The 25,416-nt window shown below is 41.8% G+C and overlaps 1 protein-coding gene across 4 annotated transcripts in view; it reads right to left on the reverse strand.

Annotated features, from left to right (window-relative positions):
- entpd1 (ectonucleoside triphosphate diphosphohydrolase 1) overlaps nucleotides 1-25,416 on the reverse strand; it is a 104,355-nt gene that overhangs the window by 71,633 nt on the left and 7,306 nt on the right. For 2 of the 4 annotated variants that reach the window (XM_061907537.1, XM_061907536.1), the window contains one exon: nucleotides 20,471-20,603. The exons of 1 other annotated variant lie outside the window; for it this stretch is intronic. In XM_061907537.1, the coding sequence (XP_061763521.1) occupies nucleotides 20,471-20,603 (133 nt within the window). Of the gene's footprint in view, nucleotides 1-3,425; nucleotides 3,650-20,470; nucleotides 20,604-25,416 lie in introns of those variants that run through there. One more of the 4 variants, XM_061907538.1, reaches the window with a different exon arrangement.

Here is a 25,416-nt window from a genome sequence, read left to right on the forward strand (position 1 = left end):
TGATCTCAACTCTGTTCACTGCTGCTGGAATTTTAATTTTCCTGAAGGAACTCTCCTGAAGGAATCAATAAAGTACTATCTACATACGCACACTACACACATACATAGCCACACCATTACCACTTGTGATCATGGTGTATCATTACACCATTTACCAAATAAAAGTACTTAGCGGTCAGTGAGCACACGCAGAATTGTTCCGTACGTTCCGCCCACCGGGTCATAATGCGCACTGTCGAGTTTTGAGAGGGCAAAAAGGATTTTAAGTGCGCCTTAAGTGCGTCCAGTTCTTAATCAAAGACCTGGACAACATTAAAGATGGCATCGTCGCAACAACAGACACCTCATAAAGACTTGATGCAGCTGTCAACAATAACACAACAGAATTATGCCAAATACCCAAATGGTTATTTCTTTATAAAATGATTATGGAACGTGAAGTTTGTTTAGTCTCCAACTGCTGGTTTTTTATTTGCTTATTGAGATTTAGTCATATTTGTTTTCCAACACCTTCCCTCCTTTCACAGGGGAAGTCAACTCCATTTTAAGCAGGATTAAAAACATAGGCTTCGCTTTCTTCCTACTCCTTCTTTTCTTTACAGTGGGGCAAAAAAGTATTTAGTCAGCCACCGATTGTGCAAGTTCTCCCACTTAAAATGATGACAGAGGTCTGTAATTTTCATCATAGGGACACTTCAACTGTGAGAGACAGAATGTAAAAAAAAATCCAGGAATTTTAAAGAATTTATTTGTAAAGTATTTGATCACTTCAAACAAGGAAGATCTCTGGCTCTCACAGACCTGTAACTTCTTTAAGAAGCTCTTCTGTCCTCCCCTCGTTACTTGTATTAATGGCACTTGTTTGAACTCCTTATCCGTATAAAAGACACCTGTCCACAGCCTCAAACAGTCAGACTCCAAACTCCACTATGGCCAAAACCAAAGAGCTGTCGAAGGACACCAGGAAAAGAATTGTAGACCTGCACCAGACTGGGAAGAGTGAATCTACAATAGGCAAGCAGCTTGGTGTGCAAAAATTAACTGTGGGAGCAATTATCAGAAAATGGAAAACATACAAGACCACTGATAATCTCCCTTGATCTGGGGCTCCACGCAAGATCTCATCTCGTAGGGTCAAAATGATCATGAGAACGGTGAGCAAAAAACCCAGAACCACACGGGGGGACCTGGTGAATGACTTGCAAGGAGCTGGGACACACTATGCTGACAAGGAATCAAATCCTGCAGTGCCAGATGTGTCCCCCTGCTTAAACCAGTGCATGTCCAGGCCCGTTTGAAGTTTGCCAGAGAGCACATGGATGATACAGCAGAGGATTGGGAGAATGTCATGTGGTCAGCTGAAACCAAAATATAACTTTTTTGGTATGAACTCAACTTGTCGTGTTTGGAGGAAGAAGAATACTGAGTTGCATCCCAAGAGCACCATACCTACTGTGAAGCATGGGGGGTGGAAACATGCTTTGAGGCTGTTTTTCTCATCCGACTGATCCGTGTTAAGGAAAGAATGAATGGGGCCATGTATCGTGAGATTTTGAGCCAAAACCTCCTTCCATCAGTGAGAGCTTTGAAGATGAAACGTGGCTGGGTCTTCCAGCTTGACGATGATCCCAAACACACCACCCGGGCAACGAAGGAGTGGCTGCGTAAGAAGCATTTCAAAGTCCTGGAGTGGCCTAGCCAGTCTCCAGACCTCAAACCCATAGAAAATCTGTGGAGGGAGTTGAAAGTCCGTGTTGCTCGGCGACAGCCCCAAAACATCACTGCTCTCGAGAAGATCTGCATATCAATCAATCAATCAATCAATGTTTATTTATATAGCCCTAAATCACAAACGTCTCAAAGGACTATACAAACCATTACGACTACAACATCCTCGGAAGAACCCACAAAAGGGCAAGGAAAACTCACACCCAGTGGGCAGGGAGAATTCACATTCAGTGGGACGCCAGTGACAATGCTGACTATGAGAAACCTTGGAGAGGACCTCAGAAGTGGGCAACCCCCCCTCTAGGGGACGAAAGCAATGGATGCCAACAAAAATTATATTACAAAGTATTGAGTTCAATTTTATTTTCCACCATAATTTACAAATAAATTCTTTAAAATGTCTAGCATTAAAAGATTACAGTTGGTACAAAATGCGGCTGCTAGACTTTTGACAAGAACAAGAAAGTTTGATCACATTACGCCTGTACTGTATATACCTTTATATACATACATATATACCTATACTGGCTCACCTGCACTGTGACTTTAAGGTTTTACTACTTACGTATAAAATACTACACGGTCTAGCTCCATCCTATCTTGCCGATTGTATTGTACCATATGTCCCGGCAAGAAATCTGCGTTCAAAGGACTCCGGCTTATTAGTGATTCCCAAAGACCAAAAAAAGTCTGCGGGCTATAGAGCGTTTTCATTTCGGGCTCCAGTACTCAGGAATGCCCTCCCGGTAACAGTTCGAGATGCCACCTCAGTAGAAGCATTTAAGTCTCACCTTAAAACTCATTTGTATACTCTAGCCTTTAAATAGACTCCCTTTTTAGACCAGTTGATCTGCCGTTTCTTTTCTTTTTCTCCTATGTCCCACTCTCCCTTGTGGAGGGGGTCCGGTCCGATCCGGTGGCCATGTACTGCTTGCCTGTGTATCGGCTGGGGACATCCCTGCGCTGCTGATCCGCCTCCGCTTGGGATGGTTTCCTGCTGGCTCCGCTGTGAACGGGACTCTCGCTGCTGTGTCGGATCCGCTTTGGACTGGACTCTCGCGACTGTGTTGGATCCATTATGGATTGAACTTTCACAGTATCATGTTAGACCCGCTCGACATCCATTGCTTTCCTCCTCTCCAAGGTTCTCATAGTCATCATTGTCACCGACGTCCCACTGGGTGTGAGTTTTCCTTGCCCTTATGTGGGCCTACCGGGGATGTCGTAGTGGTTTGTGCAGCCCTTTGAGACACCAGTGATTTAGGGCTATATAAGTAAACATTGATTGATTGATTGATAAAATTCCAACAATGTGAATTCCTGTATTATTTTTCCACATTCTGTCTCTCACAGTTGAAGTGTACCTATGATGAAAATGACAGACCTCTGTCATCATTTGAAGTGGGAGAACTTGCACAATCGCTGGCTGACTAAATACTTTTTTGCTCCACTGTAACTGCTGTAAAAAAAATAAATGCAACAAAAAGAGACATTTTTAGTCAGAAATGCACAATTCTTTTCGAACGGAGTGATTTTTTTTATGTCTGCAAAATAAAGTTAGACCTAAAGCGCCATTGTACTATGCAACACTCCTAGAATAGGCACCTGTTCCACCCCCCCCTACACACACACACACACAACACACACACTCATAGGCAAACAGTGAAAATGTCCCAAAGTGTAATCATTGTTCTCACCTCTTTGCGGAGACATGAGTTCTTCCTCAGCGGACGCACAACACTCTCTCTCTGGTCAACACACTTCTTCCTCTCGCTACCATCAATGCGCTCCTTCGCTCTCTCGCTCCTTGTGTGAGGGTCGAGGGGCGAGTGTGTGCCTCTGACATGCACTTGCTTATGAAGCACAGCCTCCTCCTCCTACTCCTCCTCTGCTTGGAAAACCTCCTCCTCTTCCTCCCTTTACACCTCGTTTCCTCAACTCTCTTGGCTTTGTTCGGGAAAAGTGGGTCGCGCACAGGTACCCTCCTCTTTTTAAATACACTGCACAGGCCGTTATGTAATAGAATTGACTGCCCGCCTCATGGGAAAACCTTGATTTCATGGCCACTTCAAGGACCTCTACAAAATGTCTGTACGTGTGTGTTGTGTGCAACAATGTTGGCCTTTGTTAAAAAAAAAAGCACAAAGATAAAAGCGGCACTTATCACGGCGCCATTCTTTTGTATTACAACGTCGCCGTCCGACTGACAATGTAAACCTTAGTGACTACTTAGTGAAATTGTTTGGAATCACCGCTTTTATTACAGTCGGGTTCAAATCGTTCGTGGTGTGGCAAAAAAAAGATGGATAATGCGTGGCGTTTTTAACAATAAACACTAGATAAAGTGGAAAAAGCTTGTTTGCTGACCTTTAACAATAAACGGGTTGTACCGCTTTTCTACCTTCAAGGTACTCAAAGCGCTTTTGACACTACTTCCACATTTTACCCATTCACACACACATTCACACACTGATGGAGGGAGCTGCCATGCAAGGCGCCAACCAGCACCCATCAGGAGCAAGGGTGAAGTGTCTTGCTCAGGACACAACGGACGTGACGAGGTTGGTACTAGGTGGGAATTGAACCAGGGACGCTCGGGTTGCGCACGGCCACTCTCCCCACTGCGCCACGCCGTCCCAATAAACGTTAAACCCCAAAACCAGTGCAGTTGGCACGTTGTGTAAATCAATCAATCAATCAATGTCTACTTATATAGCCCTAAATCACTAGTGTCTCAAAGGGCTGCACAAACCACAACACAAACCACTACGACATCCTCGGTAGGCCCACATAAGGGCAAGGAAAAACTCACACCCAGTGGGACGTCGGTGACAATGATGACTATGAGAACCTTGGAGAGGAGGAAAGCAATGGATGTCAAGCGGGTCTAACATGATACTGTGAAAGTTCAATCCATAATGGATCCAACACAGTCGCGAGAGTCCAGTCCAAAGTGGATCCAACACAGACGCTAGAGTCCAGTCCAAAGCGGATCCAACACAGCAGCGAGAGTCCCGTCCACAATGGTAAATAAAAACCGAATACAATGATTTGCAAATCCTTTTCAACTTGTCTTTAAGACAAGATATTTAAATGTTCCAACTGGGAAATATCTATTGTTTTTTTTGGCCAAAATAATCATTAAATTGTAACGCATTACAAAAAAAGTTGGCACAGGGGCATTTTTACCCACGGTCCGACGGAGCGAGGCGGGGCGTGCCGGGAGCGACGCCAGAGTCAAATGCAGGTGCGTGGATGGCGCACTGGTTCACAGTTCACATTTCTCCTCATATGCTGTATAAAAGGGGAGAAGGAGAAGAGGACGGGGCGGAAGGAGAAGAAGCGGCCGAGGAGCGAGAGAGAGCAAGACGACCAAAGAGCTGACAGCAGAGGAGGAGCTGAAAAGCAAGCCGACAAGTGACAGCTTTATTGAAAAAATAAACAAGAGTCAAAGCTGCTAAAGCAATGCCCTTCCTTGGGGGTCAGTGGAACCCGAGCGACGACGGCAAGAGTTGTCGACAATGGCCTTTCCTTTTAACAACACTCAGTAAACATTTGGGAACTGAGGAGACCAATTTTATTAAGCTTTTTAGCCGGAATTCATTCTCATTCTTACTTGTTATTCAACAGTCCGGGGTCTCCGTTGTGGTATTTTATTCTTCTTAATGCGCCACACATTTTCAATGGGAGACAGGTCTGGACTACAGGCAAGCCAGTCTAGTACCCGCACTCTTTTACTTCAAAGCCATGCTGTTGTAACACATGAAGAATGTGGCTTGGCATTGCCTTGCTGAAATAAGCAGGGGCGTCCATGAAAAAGACGTTGCTTGGATGACATCATATGTTGCTCTAAAACCTGTTTGTACCTTTCAGCATTAATGGTGCCTTCACAGATGTGTAAGTTACCCATGCCTTGGGGACTAATACACCCCCATACCATCACAGATGCTGGCTTTTGAACTTTGTGCCTATAACAGTCCGGATGGTTCTTTTCTTAATTGGTCCAGAGGAGACGACGTCCACATTTTCCAAAAACAATTTAAAATGTGGACTTGTCAGACCACAGAACACTTTTCCACTTTGCATCAGTCCATCTTAGATGAGCTCGGGCCCAGCAAAGCCGGTGGTGTTTCTGGGTGTTGTTGATAAATGGCTTTCGCTTTGCATTGTAGAGTTTTCACTTGCACTTAAAAATGTAGCGACAAACTGTAGTTACGGAAAGCGGTCTACTGAAGTGTTTCTGAGCCAATGTGGTGATATTCTTTACACACTAACATCACTTTTTGATGCAGTACCGCCTAAGGGATCGAAGGTCACGGCCTTGCTGCTTACGTGCAGGGATTTCTCCAGATTCTCTGAACCTTTTGATGATATTACGGACCGTAGATGGTGAAATCCCTAAATTCCTTGCAGTAGCTGGTTGACAAATGTTCTTAAATTGTTTGCTAAGGCGGAAAAAGCTAAGAAAATATGGGGCTAACTACCTGGATTCTAACAATAAAGCTGAGAAATGTATGTCTAGCTCGCTGGCCTCTAATAAAAACACGAGACGATGCAGAAAAAGTTGGGAAATATATGGCTAACTTTCTAGCTCTCAGTGCTAACTTTGAAACAGCTGGAAAAGATAGCTCGCTGGCCTTAAACGCGAACACTTGACAATGCGTAAAAAGCTGGAAAATATATGGCTGGGTAACCTCTAATTGATATACAGAATAAACCATGGTAACATAAAACTTTGATGACTGTGTAAAATAGTAAGAAGTTGCCCCAAATTTTAAAAAGATGCTGTCTAACTCGACGTTTTTCAATATTTTTTGAGCCAAGGCACATTTTTCGCATTGAAAAAATCCAGAGGGACACCAGCAGCAGAAATCACTAAAAAAACGACACTCAGTTGACAGTAAAAAGTCGCGATTGTTGGACATGAATTTAAACCATAACCAAGCATGCATGAATATAGATGTGAGATCTGAGCCGAGGATGTCGTTGTGGTTTGTGCAGCCCTTTGAGACGCGTGATTTAGGGCTATATAAGCAAACTTTGATTGATTGATAACTCTTATCTCCAAAGTAGGTGTACTGTCACCACCAGTCACATCGCGCCCTGACTTGAGTTTATTGCTGTTTTCCTGTGTGTAGTGTTTTAGTTGCGCTCCTATTTTGGTGGCTTTTTGTCTTATTTGGTATTTTCCTTTAGCAGTTTCATGTCTTGCTTTGATCGATATTTCCCGCATCTACTTTGTTTTAGCAATCGAGAATATTTAAGTTGTTTTTATCCTTCTTTGTAGGGACATCTTTGATTGTCATGTCATGCTCGGATCTACATTGTCTTTGCTCCACAGTAAGTCTTTGCTGTCGTCCAGCATTCGGTTTTTGTTGACTTTGTAATTAGTTCAGCTTTAGTTTTGTTCTGCATAGCCTTCCTTAATATTCAATACCTTTTGTCTGGGACACTCACATTTTGTTTACTCTGGAATGCCCTCCCGGTAACAGTTCGAGATGCCACCTCAGTAGAAGCATTTAAGTCTCACCTTAAAACTCATTTGTATACTCTAGCCTTTAAATAGACTCCCTTTTTAGACCAGTTGATCTGCCGTTTCTTTTCTTTTTCTTCTATGTCCCACTCTCCTTTGTGGAGGGAGTCCGGTCCGATCCGGTGGCCATGTACTGCTCGCCTGTGTATCGGCTGGGGACATCTCTGCGCTGCTGATCAGCCTCCGCTTGGGATGGTTTCCTGCTGGCTCCGCTGTGAACGGGACTCTCGCTGCTGTGTTGGATCCGCTTTGGACTGGACTCTCGCGACTGTGTTGGATCCATAATGGATTGATCTTTCACAGTATCGTGTTCTCATATGTTCTCATAGTCATCAGTATCATCAGTATCATGTTCTCATAGTCATCATTGTCACCGACGTCCCACTGGGTCATTATCGTCACCGGTGTCCTACTGGGTGTGAGTTTTCCTTGCCCTTATGTGGGCCTACCGAGGATGTCGTAGTGGTTTGTGCAGCCCTTTGAGACACTAGTGATTTAGGGCTATATAAGTAAACATTGATTGATTGATTGATTGTTTATTTTTGGTTTCAGCATTAGATATCTTTTTACCTTCACACTGCCTCCCGCTGTTTTTGACATCTACAAAGCAATTAGCTACTTGCTGCCACCTACTGATATGTAAGAGTATAATAGGGTTACTCTGCCGAGCTCTAGACAGCACCGACATTTTCAGACTGTAATTACTGGTTTGCAAAAATTTTTTTTAACCCAAATAGCTGAAATTTGATAATCTCCCACGGCACACCAGACTGTATCCTTCGGCAAACTAGTGTGCCGCGGCACAGTGGTTGAAAAACACTGATCTAACCAACTAGTTAGCTAGCCAGGAAGAATGCTAAAGGGGTTAACTAGCAACATTGAAGAAAAAATACAAACTTTTACCATCTCAAACTACATAGAAAGACCACGTACTAAAATATATTATATATATTTTCAGTGTAGTCGTTAAAAATTAAATGACCAAATTTACTTAAAAGTTGTTTTTAAGTAACTTGATGCTAACTTATGGCTGACAGTGGAGAAATAACTATGACTTACTGTTCCTGCCGACACTCTCTGTCCTTGTCCTGCTCCAAGTGACTGAAGTCTGCCTAGCAACAAGGGAAAAACAATCTCTAAACCAGGGGTCACCAACCTTTATGAAACCAAGAGCTACTTCTTGGGTACTGATTAATGCGAAGGGCTACCAGTTTGATACACACTTAAAAAATGTTGCCAGAAATAGCCAATTTGCTCAATTTACCTTTAATAAATATAACATATACATATATACATATATATATATATATATATATATATATATATATATATATATATATATATATATATATATATATGTATATATATATAAAAATGGGTATTTCTGTCTGTCATTCCGTCGTACATTTTTTTTTCCTTTTACGGAAGGTTTTTTGTAGAGAATAAATGATGAAAAAAACACTTAATTGAACGGTTTAAAAGAGGAGAAAACAGGAAAAAATTAAAATAAAATTTTGAAAGATAGTTCATCTTTAATTTCGACTCTTTAAAATGCAAAATTCAACAAACAAAAAAGGAAGAGAAAAACTAGCTAATTTGAATCTTTTTGAAAAAATAAAGAAATAATTTATGGAACATCATTAGTAATTTTTCCTGATTAAGATAACTTTTAGAATTTTGATGACATGTTTTAAATAGGTTAAAATCCAATCTGCATTTTGTTAGAATATATAACAAATTGGACCAAGCTATATGTCTAACAAAGACAAATCATTATTTCTTCCAGATTTTCCAGAACAAAAATTGTATAACAAATTCAAAAGAATTTGAAATAAGATTTAAATTTGATTCTAAAAATTTTGTAAATTTGCCAGAATATAATTTTTTAAATTTTAATCATAAGTTTGAAGAAGTATTTCACAAGTATTCTTCGTCGAAAAAACAGAAGCTAAAATGAAAAATAAAATTAAAATGTATTTATTATTCTTTACAATAAAAAAAATGCATTTACTTGAACATTGATTTAAATCGTCAGGAAAGAAGAGGAAGGAATTTAAAAGGTAAAAAGGTATATGTGTTTAAAAATCCTAAAATCATTTTTAAGGTTGTATTTTTTCTCTAAAATTGTCTTTCTGAAAGTTATAAGAAGCAAAGTAAAAAGTGAATTATTTGAAGTGAATTATATTTATATAGCGCTTTTCTCTAATGACTCAAAGCGCTTTACATAGTGAAACCCAATATCTAAATTACATTTAAACCAGTGTGGGTGGCACTGGGAGCAGGTGGGTAAAGTGCCTTGCCCAAGGACACAACGGCAGTGACTAGAATGGCGGAAGCGGGAATCGAACCTGCAACCCTCAAGTTGCTGGCACGGCCACTCTACCATGAATTTATTTAAACAAGTGAAGACCAAGTCTTTAAAATATTTTCTTGGATTTTCAAATTCTATTTGAGTTTTGTCTCTCTTAGAATTAAAAATGTCGAGCAAAGCGAGACCAGCTTGCTAGTAAATAAATACAATTTAAAAAAATAGAGGCAGCTCACTGGTAAGTGCTGCTATTTGAGCTATTTTTAGAACAGGCCAGCGGGCGACTCATCTGGTCCTTACGGGCGACCTGGTGCCCGCGGGCCCCGCGTTGGTGACCCCTCCTCTAAACAGTCATTTTTAATGTGTTCCCCCCACCACACACAAACAAAATGTATATATTTTGATTGCATATTTTTAGTCCTGTTTTCTAAACTAGCATCCGTAGCAGCACGTGTTCATTTCATCAACGAGGAGGAGCAAACAAGCTCGGGGAGAGTCCAAATATTTGATGGGAGGTGTCGCATTTGAAGAATTTCTATTTGAATTAATCGGCGTGTTTACCCAGCATGACTGTTGGTGCTGCAAACAGAAAAGAGAAACGGGAGAGGCCGCTTGATACAATAACAGGAACTCATTTGCTCGGAGCGTTGTTGCACAACGACGGCGTGCGACGTCTTTCCTCACAGCAGCAACGTGTGAATGCGTTTAAAAAACAGCGGCGAGTTATTCAAGATTTGTGAGGCGAGCGGCGCAATAACCATATGTCACGTCTTCACACGCCACACATGCTCCCACTTCCACTTTCCCGCTGTTGGGACTAATTAACTCGGCACGTCCATCATGTGACCGCAACATCCGTTCAAATAAAGCGATTTTCACAACAGTGGGATGGACGGTGGTTTCATTACCACAGGAGGAGGCCCCGCCCACAAGCTTCAAAGCCATATTTACACAGACACACATATATATATATAATCTCTTTGAATGAAGCCAATAGGCTCTCTTTACCTTTGACAATGCATACATACAAACATACATACATACAGTACAGGTGAAACGCCAAAAATGTGAATAACGTGCAAAGGTTGGTTTATACCAGCAGTTACATTCACAACTCATATATAACATGCAACTCAAGATATTTCAAGCCTTATTTTGATATGATTTTAACTAGCTTGTATCACATATTATTGCACAATATTCAAATTATTAGTTTCTCATATATATACACACACACGCACATTATTATATATACACATACATACACACACACACATATATATATATATATATATATATATATAAGCTTCTCAGTGGCAGAGGGGTTAGTGCGTCTGCCTCACAATACAAAGTTCCTGCAGTCCTGGGTTCAAATCCAGGCTCGGGATCTCTCTGTGTGGAGTTTGCATGTTCTCCCCGTGAATGCGTGGGTTCCCTCCGGGTACTCCGGCTTCCTCCCACTTCCAAAGACATGCACCTGGGGATAGGTTGATTGGCAACACTAAATTGGCCCTAGTGTGTGAATGTTGTCTGTCTATCTGTGTTGGCCCTGCGATGAGGTGGCGACTTGTCCAGGGTGTACCCTGCCTTCCGCCCGATTGTAGCTGAGATCGGCACCAGCGCCCCCCGCGACCCCGAAAGGGAATAAGCGGTAGAAAATGGATGGATGGATGGATATATATATATACATACACGTATACATATATACACACACACACACATATACATATATATATATATATATATATATATGTATGTATATATATATATACATACACGTATACATATATACATACGCAAACACACATATACATAAACATATATATACATATATACATACACACACACACACACACATATATATATATATATATATTAGGGCTGCAAATAACGATTAATTTGATAATCGATTGATCTGTCGATTATTACTCCGATTAATAATCGAATAAGTGAAGTGAAGTGAATTATATTTATATAGCGCTTTTCTCTAGTGACTCAAAGCGCTTTACATAGTGAAACCCAATATCTAAGTTACATTTAAACCAGTGTGGGTGGCACTGGGAGCAGGTGGGTAAAGTGTCTTGCCCAAGGACTCAACGGCAGTGACTAGGATGGCGGAAGCGGGAATCGAACCTGCAACCCTCAAGTTGCTGGCACGGCCACTCTACCAACCGAGCTATACCGCCCCGAATAAAAGAGACAAACTACATTTCTATCCTTTCCAATACTTTATTTAAAAAAAAAAAAGCATACTGGCACCATGTCCTTTCGACTTGCCAAATAAAACAAGGCAAGTGGCTGTCCAGAGTTGGTACCCAGGATGGACTGCTCGCCTGTGTATCAGTTGGGGACATCTCTGCACTGCTGATCCGCCTCCGCTTGGGATGGTTTCCTGCTGGCTCCACTATGGACGGGACTCTCGCTACTATATTGGATCCACTTTGGACTGGACTCTCACCGTTATGTTGGATCCACTATGGATTGGACATTCACAATATTTTGTTAGATCGGCTCGACATCCATTGCTTTCGGTCCCCTTGAGGGTGGGGGGGTTGCCCACATATGCGATCCTCTCCAAGGTTTCTCATAGTCACCATTGTCTCTGTCACCGACGTCCCACTGGGTGTGAGTTTTTCCTTGCCCTTATGTGGGCTCTGTACCGAAGATGTAGTTGTGGTTTGTGGAGCCCTTTGCAACACTTGTGATTTAGGGCTATATAAATAAACATTGATTGAACTGTTACAAAAATGTTATTTTTTTTATAAAGTGCACCATTGTCATGCACAATAGCAATGATTTTTCTTAGGAGAATTTTAAACCTGGCTATTCCAACCATTCTGCAATGTTGGATGATGAAAGTCTTTCCTTTAGTGGCATGGTGGTAAGGCAGATTGACTTCATGTTCCATTCGTCTCCAATGTAACGGCATGTATTGCCAAGGTGGCTACACTTGTCCACACATAATTTTTGCTCTGGGTGGCTTTTATGTCAGTCTACACTGCTTGGAATGTCTGCTCGTACTTCCTTTCCATCAGTTTGGTAAAACGGTTCCTCGAGGGAAGAGTGTAACCAGCGTTGAGGACGTGAATCATTTGTTTAAAACCTTCATCCTCCACCATTGATAGTCGCCTTATGTCAGTTACCAACATATTCAGGATAGCATCAGTCAATGCAGCCGTTTGCTTTGGTGTGCTTTGTACCAAGTGGCTAATGCTGGCTTGTTTCTTTCTGAAATGAGAGAAACCATATTATGAACATACGTAGTAGCATCATTTACATGTAACTCAATACATACTCAGTAGATTTTATTAATAATTTCTGACGTAAAAAAACAAATACGCCACCACACTAAAAAAACAGCTAAATTAAATAAATGGGCATTGGAGTTGCAGAATGCATCAATAATAACACAGAAATGTAACTCATCAGATCAGAACTGGATCAGACATAGTACACGTTTCTGTTCTGAATAATAAAGGATTCACTTTAGGCTGCCTCTGAATCATAGCATGAAATATTCCAGCACCTTCATAACGTTTAGTTATACTCAAGTGTCACTCAAGTCTAAATAGATTTGTATAGCTTTATTGGGCCCGGCTACATTAATCCATTACGAAATCAACCTGAGATATTTCTGTCCGTTACGTTTATTTCGAAATTGGTAAACGTGCGTTTTCTCTCTCAAAATGGAGTCAAATGTGCCGGAGACACATTATCAGCCCCGCGTTGCAACAAATATAACTTTAACGTTACTCACAAAAAAGCTGAACTTATGAATGCCTGTTGTGACTCAAAACTACACAGAAAATGAAGTCGTTGCACTATCCAAAAAGTTCCTAACAATCTAAAAGTTAATACACAACAGTAGCTGCTACGCTTCCTTAAAAAAAAAAATCTCCTCGTTAACAAAAGATTAAAAACACACAAAGACGGACACAACGGATCAATATACTCGGACTATGGACTTAAAAAAGTTACGTACCGTGAGTTCTTCCGAAGCAAGTACCACGCGAGGTCCAAGCTGCAAGTTTTGCAGGAAACTGTCTTCTTTGAAGTCTTTAAAGTAAAGTTTCCCGACACTTTGGACGACTTAAGTCGTACACTTTTCTCCATTGAAGCAATAACATCGAGATGTTCCTCCGCTGAACTATCCGTACTGTTTCCCTCCGCCATTTTTCCAATATTTCCAGGCAAGGTCCAAGCTGCAGGTTTTGCAGGAAATTGTCTTTTTTGAAGTCTTTAAAGTAAAGTTTCCCGACACTTTGGACAACTTAAGTCGTACACTTTTCTCCATTGAAGCAATAACCTCGAGATGTTTCTGGCTGAACTATCCGTACTGTTTCCCTCCGCCATTTTCCGAATGTTTCCAGGCGAAGTCCAAGCTGCAAGTTTTGCAGGAAACTGTCTTCTTTGAAGTCTATAAAGTAAAGTTTCCCGACACTTTGGACGACTTAGGTCGTACACTTTTCTCCATTGAAGCAATAACCTCTAGATGTTTCTCCGCTGAACTATCCGTACTGTTTCCCTCCGCCATTTTTCGAATGTTTCCAGGCGAGGTCCAAGCTGCAGGTTTTGCAGGAAACTGTCTTCTTTGAAGTCTTTAAAGTAAAGTGTCCCGACACTTTGGACGACTTAAGTCGTACACTTTTCTCCATTGAAGCAATAACATCGAGATGTTCCTCCGCTGAACTATCCGTACTGTTTCCCTCCGCCATTTTCCGAATGTTTCCAGGCGAGGTCCAAGCTGCACGTTTTGCAGGAAACTGTCTTCTTTGAAGTCTTTAAAGTAAAGTGTCCCGACACTTTGCATGACTTAGGTCGTACACTTTTCTCCATTGAAGCAATAACCTCGAGATGTTTCTGGCTGAACTATCCGTACTGTTTCCCTCCGCCATTTTCCGAATATTTCCATGCGAGGTCCGAGCTGCAAGTTTTGCAGGAAACTGTCTTCTTTGAAGTCTATAAAGTAAAGTTTCCCGACACTTTGGACGACTTAGGTCGTACACTTTTCTCCATTGAAGCAATAACATCGAGATGTTCCTCCGCTGAACTATCCGTACTGTTTCCCTCCGCCATTTTCCGAATGTTTCCAGGCGAGGTCCAAGCTGCAAGTTTTGCAGGAAACTGTCTTCTTTGAAGTCTTTAAAGTAAAGTTTCCCGACCCTTTGGACGACTTAGGTCGTACACTTTTCTCCATTGAAGCAATTACCTCGAGACGTTTCTGCCTGAACTATCCGTACTGTTTCCCTCCGCCATTTTTCGACTGTTTCCAGGCAAAGGAGACGGCGTGGTCACGTGAGCTGCACATGACACATCATTGGCTAGCCTACTGCCACCACATGAGACGTATCCTCAGGGCCGCCCTGACGCTCTTTTGTACTGTTTTTGTACCCTTTTTTGAATATTGTTTCTCAGCTGTTTGTAAATGTTGCAGTTATTAAAGGTTTAGGGTAAAAAAAAAAAAAAAAAAAAAGGCCTCGGCACAACTCGCTCCCCAAATTTATAAGCGCATGCTTACTTTTACCGCCGGGTCAAATTTGTGACATCGCGAGTGACCCTTCCCCTGACGTCATCACAAAACGGCGTAGGAGTTTTTACTTTTACTGTGTGTAAACCAGGGGTCTTATTCCACAGCCATACAGATCACACTAATGGTTGTGATATAAAAAAAACTTCAACACTCCTAATAATATGCGCCACACTCTGTGAACCCACACCAAACACATTTCTGGAGAACATATGCCCTGCAACACACCACAAACGCAACACAACACCTACCCGCAATGCAATGCATCCACGACTCCTGGTTACACCATCCATACACCCGCTGGCACCAAACCCCCCTCCTCCGTGCATTGGTTGAGGTGGGCGGGTTTGGGGGCGCGTGTATAATATATCCAAGAGACACGGATACATGGCATTATGGGTAATCCCTATGCTGCGTTTAGAATGTGCCACGGAGCCAATGCTCTCCAGAAATGTGCTTGGTGTGGGTTCACAGAGTGTGGCGCATATTAGTAAGAGTTTTAAAGTTGTTTATATCACAAACATCAGTGTAAAAGGTATGGCTGTTGACCAAGTATGCATTGCAATCTCGTATAAAAAGCAGCAAAATGCATGGTGGGCGCGATGACATGCTGTAGAGCAGTGGTCCCCAACCACCGGGCCGCGGACGCAGAATAGTTTTTTATTATTTTTATTTTTTTATCACACTCAATTTTTTACTGCATGCCATTGGTAAGCACAGGGGTGAGAAGAGGTTTTAAAATTATTAGCGCCTGCTTACTTTTACCGCGTGCTTTGAATAGGCGCAGGAGTGAGAAGAGGTTTGAAATTAATTAGCGCTCCGGCGGCTATTCAAAGAAATACGGTATACATACACACAAACACATATATATATATACAAATTTATACATATACGCACATATATACTATGCACATAGAAATATACACACATATATACATATACAGTACAGGACACACCTTCTCATTCACAACACAACTGATGGTCCCAACCCCATTGATATAGAAAGAAATTCCACTCATCAACTCTGATAAGGCACACCTGTGAAGTGAAAAACTATTTCAGGTGACTACTTCTTGAAGCTCATCGAGAGAATGCCAAGAGTGTGCAAAGCAGTACTCAGAGCAAAGGGTGGCTATTTTGAAGAAACTAGAATATAATAAGTTTTCAGGTATTCCACCCTTTTTTCTGTTAAGTACATAACTCCACATGTGTTCATTCATAGTTTTGATGTTGTCAGTGACAATCTACAATGTCAATAGTCGTGAAAATAAAGAAAAAGCATTGAATGAGAAGGTGTGTCCAAACTTTTGTCCTGTACTATACACACACACACACACACACACACACACACACACACACACACACACACACACACACACACAAGCGTGTACAAATGTGTGTGCGTGTGTGTATATACGAGCAGCCGACTGTATTTCCTTAGAAGGCTGAGGTCATTAATGACTGCTACGAAATGCTAAACAGTTTCTACTAAGACGTTGAGGCCACCATCATCTTTGCTGCGGTGTGTTGGCAAAATGGAGTGAAAGTGAAAGACAAAGACAAGCTGGGAAAGATCGTCAAAAAGGCCGAATGAGACAGAAGACAGAAGTTGGGGCAAGATAAGCCTTCATGAGTAATACCTCTCAGCAGCACTCTGCACTGATTGAAGAGCGGCTGCAGTAACACTCTTTTGCCACTCGAGGCGCTACAGCAAGTCCTTTCTGCTTGAAGCTATCAGACTTTATAAATCACAAGTTGCTTCTACAAACATCATGCATTGGTTCTTTTAGCTACTTTTAAGACGTATCTCTTCATTTCTGTGTGTATGCTTTAAGTTTTTACCCTAAACCGAACAAATGTCCTCTTTTTAGGGGATTAATACGGTGCATCTATCTATATATATATAATTTAAAAAAATAATACATATAAACATACATACACATATATGTTTACATTGGCACGAATGTAAACAGGACATAGAATCAACATAGCAGAACATGTTTGGATGCGTAAATCCTGTATGATCTCAACAGAATTGCAGAACCAGACCCTGGACTGACAAACCACGTCTAATCCAGATCTAATACAGATTGCACATTTGCCACTAATGTAAACAGGAAATACCATTAATATAACAACTTTTTTTTAACATATTTGATTTTGGGCAATTAGATTATTTCCATCTAATTTACCAACCGTACACTGGACTGGCAAACCCCGTCCAATCCAGATCGGTTCCAGATTGCATATTTGGAACCAATGTATACAGAATATAGAATTAACATAGCAAAACCTATTTGGATGCACAAATCCGCCTTCCGCCCGAATGCAACTTGGGTCCAGATCTGATCTAGATTGCACATTTGCCACTAATGTAAACAGAAAATAGCATTAAATATTTGATGTTGGGTGCTTAGATTATTTCCATATAATTTACCAACCAAACACTCGACTGGCAAACCACATCCAATCCAGATCGGTTTCAGATTGTATATTTGGAACTAATGTAAACAGGATATAGCATTACTGTAGTATAATTATTATTTTTTTTACATATTTGGATGCTTAGATCCTAAGATTTTAACCTCATTTATCAACCATAAACTCAAATGGCAAACCGTGTCCAATCTAGATCGGTTCCAGATTGCATATTTGGAACCAATGTAAACAGGATATGGCATTACTGTAATATAAATCTTTTATTTTACATATTTGGATGCTTAGAGCCTGTAAGATTTTAACGTCATTTATCAACCATAAACTCGAATGGCAAACCGTGTCCAATTCAGATCGGTTCCAGATTGCATATTTGGAACTAATGTAAACAGGATACAGCATTACTGTAGTATAATTCTTTTTCTTACATATTTGGATGCTTAGATCCTGTAAGATGTTAATGTCATTTATCAACCATAAACCCGAATGGCAAACCGTGTCCAAACCAGATCGGTTCCAGATTGCATATTTGGAACCAATATAAACAGGATATAGCATTACTGTAGTATTAATCTTTTTTTTTTACATATTGGATGCTTAAACCCTGTAAGATGTTAACGTCATTTATCAACCATAAACTCGAATGGCAAACCGTGTTCAATCCAGATCGGTCGGTTCCAGATTGCATATTTGGAACCAATTTAAAGATGATATAGCATTACTGTAGTATAATTCTTTTTTTTACATATTTGGATGCTTAGATCCTGTAAGATGTTAACGTCATTTATCAACCATAAACTCGAATGGCAAACCGTGTCCAATCCAGATCGGTTCCAGATTGCATATTTGGAACCAATGTAAACAGGATATAGCATTACTGTAGTATAAATATTTTTTTTACATATTTGGATGCTTAGACCCTGAATGATTTTAATGTAATTTATCAACCATAAACTCGAATGGCAAACCGTGTCCAATCCAGATCTGATCCAATGTTTTGAGGCTGTCAGAGCAGGTCGCACTAAATTGTGCTGTTATGTTATTTAATAGCAAAAAACCTCCACACCCTGGGGGAGGTCCAACAAGCCGCGGCCGGCGTGTTTTATTGCCAGCGTAAAAGGTAACATCCTCCCGGCCTTAAACACGCAGTGAGCCCTCGCCTTTGAAGACATTTTGATCGAAGCTCAAACGACGTCAGTCGGCAGCGGAGGCGTCGGCGTCGACAGAAGAAATATCGACCTTTTTACGGCTGAGTGGTTAAAAATAACATTACGGGATGGCGACGGCGTCTAAAACACTCACTGGGAAGCGCTTAAAGTGAATTAAAGTCGGTGCTGGGGAGCTATTTTTGGCCCGTCTGTGGTATCATTACATTGTTGCAAGGATTCTAAGCGCTTGTCAGTTCAGTGCTCGCAAAACAGGATCCCACGGAACCGCTTGATGATAAAATACTCATTAAAGTCCGACTTAATGCCATTAAAGGGATTCGTTTGAGTCCTGGGCTCTTGCACACTCCCGCACTAAACTGGTTTATCTGACCGAGCATCCTCGTGAGATGCTGGCAGAGAGAGGTAGGTAATGTGCTTTGTGGCCTTTTAGCATCTGCCTGCAAGCTGACGAATGCAATTAAGGTGTCGGTGTTGCCAATGAAAGAACAAGAGAATGATAGCGGACTCTCTTTTGAAAGAACAAGATTAGGGAGCATCAATTGTGTCCATTCATTGAGAAGAGTTTTTTTTTTTTTAGCTTTAAAGGCCTACTGAAATGAGATTTTCTTATTTAAACGGGGATAGCAGGTCCATTCTATGTGTCATACTGGATCATTTCGCGATATTGCCATATTTTTGCTGAAAGGACTTAGTAGAGAACATCGACGATAAAGTTCGCAACTTTTGGTCGCTAATAAAAAAGCCTTGCCTGTACCGGAAGTAGCAGACGAGTTGTAGGGCTCCTCACATCCTCACATTGTTTACAATCATGGCCACCAGCAGCAAGAGCGATTCGGACCGAGAAAGCGACAATTTCCCCATTAATTTGAGCGAGGATGAAAGCTTTGTGGATGAGGACGTTTAGAGTGAAATACTAGAAAAAGAAAAAGAAAGGCGATTGCAGTGGGAGCGATTCAGATGTTATTAGACACATTTACTAGGATAATTCTGGAAAATCCCTTATCCGCCTATTGTTTTGCTAGTGTTTTAGTAAGATTAAATAGTACCTGAAAGTCGGAGGGGTGTGGCCACGGGTGTGTTGACGCCAGAGTCTCTGAGGGAAGTCACGGCAGCTGCAGCAGGACGGAAGCTCCGCTGATGTCTCCGGTAAGAGCCGACTTATTACCACAATTTTCTCAGCGAAAACTGCCGGTTGACATGTAGTCGGGATCCATGTTCGCTGATCCATAGTAAAGCTTCATCTTCGGGAATTTTAGACAAGGAAACACCGGCTGTGTTTTTGTGGCTAAAGGCTAAAAGCTTCCCACCTCCATCTTTCTACTTTGACTTCTCCATTATTAATTGAACAAATTGCAAAAGATTCAGCAAGACAGATGTCCAGAATACTGTGTAATTATGCGATTAAAGCAGACTACTTATTGCTTGGATCGGGCTGGAAAATCATGTCCGCTACAACCCGAGACATCAAACTCACGCGACAAACACGACACTTTGCGGGAAATTTAAAATTGCAATTTAGTAAAGTAAAAAGGCCGTATTGGCATGTGTTGCAATGTTAATATTTCATCATTGATATATAAACTATCAGACTGCGTGGTGGGTAGTAGTGGCTTTCAGTAGGCCTTTATAAGGCATTAAAGCAGCAGAATGACGTCAACGTGACGAAGGCGGCGGAAAGCCTCGTGACGGAAAGAGCGTTAAAGATAGACTGGAGGGGGTCGCCCACAACAACAATGCATAATTCATACGACCTCAGGACACATGCTGACCTTTCGTTAGCGGAGGCCGACCGCCGCTCAGGCTACGGAGCGTTACCGTGGCGATGGGGTCCCTGAGGAAGTGCGAGGGGGAGGAGGGGTGAGCGGGGAAGGCCACAAAGACGCTTTGAGTGACTCCGGAGTGCTGCAAGATAAGAAAAATGATTTTTTTTTTACTACCAAAAAGAGCTTAAAATGACATTCATAACCTCAGTTAAAATCTGGAAAGATCACAAAAGTATCAATCAATCAATCAATGTTTATTTATATAGCTCTAAATCACAAGTGCCTCAAAACGCAGCACAAATCACAACGAGATCTTAGGTAGGACCCACATGAGGGCAAGGAAAAACTCACCCCAGTGGGACGTCGACAATGATGACTATGAGAAACCTTGGAGAGGACCGCATATGTGGGCAAACCCCCACCCCTCTAGGGGACCAAAAACAATGGATGTCGAGCCGATCTAACATGATATTGTGAAAGTCCAATCCATAGTGGATCTAACGTAGCCGTGAGAATCAAGTCCAAATGGTAGCGAGAGTCCCATCCAAAATGGAGCCAGCAGGAAACCATCCCAAGCGGAGGCGGATCAGCAGCGCAGATATGTCCCCAACCGATACACAGAGTAGTAATCAACTTTCAAGTAGCAGTAGAGTGGAAAAAATAGTTGACTTTATTTGCTTAATATCTACAGGGTTTTTTTCGGACTACAAGGCACACTTAGAATTATTTCATTATCTCAAAACTCAACATGGCACCTTATAACCCGGTGCGCCTAATGTACGGAATAATTCTGGTTGTGCTTACCGACCTCGAATCTATCTTATTTGGTAGACGGTGTAATGATAAGTGTGACCAGTAGATGGCGGTCACACATAACCATACTTGCCGACCCTCCCGGATTTTCAGGGAGACTCCCAAAATTCAGCGCCTCTCCCAAAAACATCCCCGGACAAATTTACTCCCGGAAATCTCCCAAAATTCAGGTTGGAGCTGGAGGCCACGCCCACTTCAACTCCATTCGGACCTGAGTGAGGACAGCCTGTTTTCACGTCCGCATTCCCACGATATAAACAGCGTGTCTGCCCAATGACGTTATAACTGTAGAATGATCGAGGGCGAGTTTGTGGTTTCTTATGTGGGTTTATTGTTAGGCAGTTTCATTCACGTCCTCCCAGCGCGGTAACAACACACAACAACAGCAGTCACGTTTTCGTCTACCGTAAAGCAGTTCGTCTGCCGTAAACAGCAATGTTGTGATACTCTTAAACAGGACAATACTGCCATCTACTGTACATGCATATGTGACAATAGCATCTACGGCTTTTAGAGAGTGCAGTGCACAACTGCTAACACAAGGAGACAAAGATGGAAGATTCCAGACTCTAGTGCATTTGATTAAAGCACATGTGTGCGTGCCACACAGCAATGCATCATCAGAGAGGGTGTTCAGCATGATTAGAAAAATAGTGACAGAGAATAGAACAAGGATGGACAATTCAACCCTTAACTCAACAATGAGTAGATGAGTGTTATGTGTGTGTATAGGTGTGAATAAATGAACACTGAAATTGAAGTATGTCTTTTTTATATATATATATATATATATATATATATATATATATATATATATATATATCCAAGATGGCGGCGCCCGGACGGGCTGCGCTCTCGAGGAGCTGCTGCTAAAGATGGAACATTTGGCAGAAATACCGGACAATTCCACAAACTTTATGGCTGGCTCACATCGTGGTCACTCCGTGATCACGTACGACCGCCAGACACTTCTGGATGTGGACACATCGGGCCGTTTTGGACCGATAGACACTTGCGTGCTAGACTTGCTAACTAGCATGGGATTACATCGGCGGCTACATCCAGCGGCCTGTGAAGCAGGGGAGTCTAGTAGCAGTGGGGGCCGTCTACGGAGCAGACGCCAGCGGTGTGATCGGAAACGCGGATGCCGAGCGGGGCTAAAAACAAAGCAGAAGGCTAATCCCCACAGAACACCACTTTCCTCCATCCCGAAGACGGATTTAGATGGAAAATGCGCGACTACTGGTCTGGGTAAGGAGTCTGTTAAATTAGAACAAGTTGTTTCTGCTTTGAGTGTTTCAGAGTTGGACATGTGTTTTACTGAGGTGGCTAACTATGATGCGTGCAGTTTATCAAAGCAACAAACAAACAATCGGAAAATCCCCGTTACTGAGGTGGCTAACCATGATGCGTGCAGTTTATCAAAGCAACAATCAAACAATCGGAAAATTCCTGTCGTATCAATTCCTAGATATGGTCGTAACTATACTAAATGCACTGGGCATAATAAACACAACATTATTAATATTGCTACTACGGATAATTTGATCAAAAACTCCCTAAAACAGCCCACTACCTATAATGTAGGTTTTTTAAACATAAGATCATTGTCTCCCAAAACGTTGTTAGTTAATGATATTATCAGAGACAACAATCTTAACGTCATCGGTCTCAGCGAAACCTGGCTTAAACCAAACGACTTTTTTGCGCTAAATGAGGCATGTCCTCCTAACTTTACACATGCGCATATTGCCCGTCCGCTCAAAAGGGGTGGGGGGGTCGCACTAATATACAACGAAAACTTTAACCTTAGTCCTAACATAAATAATAAATATAAATCGTTTGAGGTGCTTACTATGAGGTCTGTCACACCGCTGCCTCTACACCTGGCTGTTATCTACCGCCCCCCAGGGCCCTATTCGGACTTTATTCATGAATTCTCAGAGTTCGTTGCTGATCTAGTGACACACGCCGATAATATAATCATAATGGGGGACTTTAATATCCATATGAATACCCCATCGGACCCACCGTGCGTAGCGCTCCAGACTGTAATTGATAGCTGTGGTCTCACACAAATAATAAATGAACCCACGCATCGCAACGGTAATACGATAGACCTAGTGCTTGTCAGGGGCATCACCGTTTCCAAAGTTACGATACTCCCGTATACTAAAGTATTGTCCGATCATTACCTTATAAAATTCGAGGTTCAGACGCTTGATAACCTCACTAACAACTTTAACGACGCCCTGCGCGAAACCATTGATAACATAGCACCGCTAAAGTTAAAAAAGGCTCCAAAAAAGCGCACCCCGTGGTTTACAGAAGAAACTAGAGCTCAGAAATTATTATGCAGAAAGCTGGAACGCAAATGGCGCACGACTAAACTTGAGGTGCACCATCAAGCATGGAGTGATGGTTTAATAACTTATAAACGCATGCTTACCTTAGCTAAAGCTAAATATTACTCAAATCTCATCCACCGTAATAAAAACGATCCTAAATTTTTGTTTAGTACGGTAGCATCGCTAACCCAACAAGGGACTCCTTCCAGTAGCTTAACCCACTCAGCTGATGACTTTATGCAATTCTTTAGTAAGAAAATTGAAGTCATTAGAAAGGAGATTAAAGACAATGCGTCCCAGCTACAACGGGGTTCTATTAACACTGACACGATTGCATATACGGCGGATACTGCCCTCCAAAATAGTTTCTCTCGTTTTGAGGAAATAACATTAGAGGAATTGTTACAACGTGTTAAGGGAATAAAACAGACAACATGTTTACTTGACCCTCTTCCTGGGAAACTGATCAAGGAACTCTTTGTATTATTAGGTCCATCAGTGCTAAATATTATAAACTTATCACTCTCCTCGGGCACTGTTCCCCTAGCATTCAAAAAAGCGGTTATTCATCCTCTTCTTAAAAGACCTAACCTCGATCCTGACCTCATGGTAAATTACCGACCGGTGTCTCACCTTCCCTTTATTTCAAAAATCCTTGAAAAAATTGTTGCGGAGCAGTTAAATGAACACTTAGCGTCTAACAATCTATGTGAAACCTTTCAATCCGGTTTCAGGGCAAATCACTCGACGGAGACAGCCCTCGCAAAAATGACTAATGATCTATTGCTAACGATGGATTCTGATGCGTCATCTATGTTGCTGCTCCTCGATCTTAGCGCTGCTTTCGATACCGTCGATCATAATATTTTATTAGAACGTATCAAAACACGAATTGGTATGTCAGACTTAGCCCTGTCTTGGTTTAACTCTTATCTTACTGATAGGATGCAGTGTGTCTCCCATAACAATGTGACCTCGGACTACGTTAAGGTAACGTGTGGAGTTCCCCAGGGTTCGGTCCTTGGCCCTGCACTCTTCAGCATCTACATGCTGCCGCTAGGTGACATCATACGCAAATACGGTGTTAGCTTTCACTGTTATGCTGATGACACCCAACTCTACATGCCCCTAAAGCTGACCAACACGCCGGATTGTAGTCAGCTGGAGGCGTGTCTTAATGAAATTAAACAATGGATGTCCGCTAACTTTTTGCAACTCAACGCCAAAAAAACGGAAATGCTGATTATCGGTCCTGCTAGACACCGAACTCTATTTAATAATACAACTCTAACATTTGACAACCAAACAATTAAACAAGGCGACACGGTAAAGAATCTGGGTATTATCTTCGACCCAACTCTCTCCTTTGAGGCACACATTAAAAGCGTTACTAAAACGGCCTTCTTTCATCTCCGTAACATCGCTAAAATTCGCTCCATTCTGTCCACTAAAGACGCTGAGATCATTATCCATGCGTTTGTTACGTCTCGCCTCGACTACTGTAACGTATTATTTTCGGGTCTCCCCATGTCTAGCATTAAAAGATTACAGTTGGTACAAAATGCGGCTGCTAGACTTTTGACAAGAACAAGAAAGTTTGATCACATTACGCCTGTACTGGCTCACCTGCACTGGCTTCCTGTGCACTTAAGATGTGACTTTAAGGTTTTACTACTTACGTATAAAATACTACACGGTCTAGCTCCATCTTATCTTGCCGATTGTATTGTACCATATGTCCCGGCAAGAAATCTGCGTTCAAAGGATTCCGGCTTATTAGTGATTCCCAAA

This window comes from Nerophis ophidion, linkage group LG08, assembly GCF_033978795.1.
Source record: "Nerophis ophidion isolate RoL-2023_Sa linkage group LG08, RoL_Noph_v1.0, whole genome shotgun sequence".
Lineage (NCBI taxonomy): Eukaryota > Metazoa > Chordata > Actinopteri > Syngnathiformes > Syngnathidae > Nerophis > Nerophis ophidion.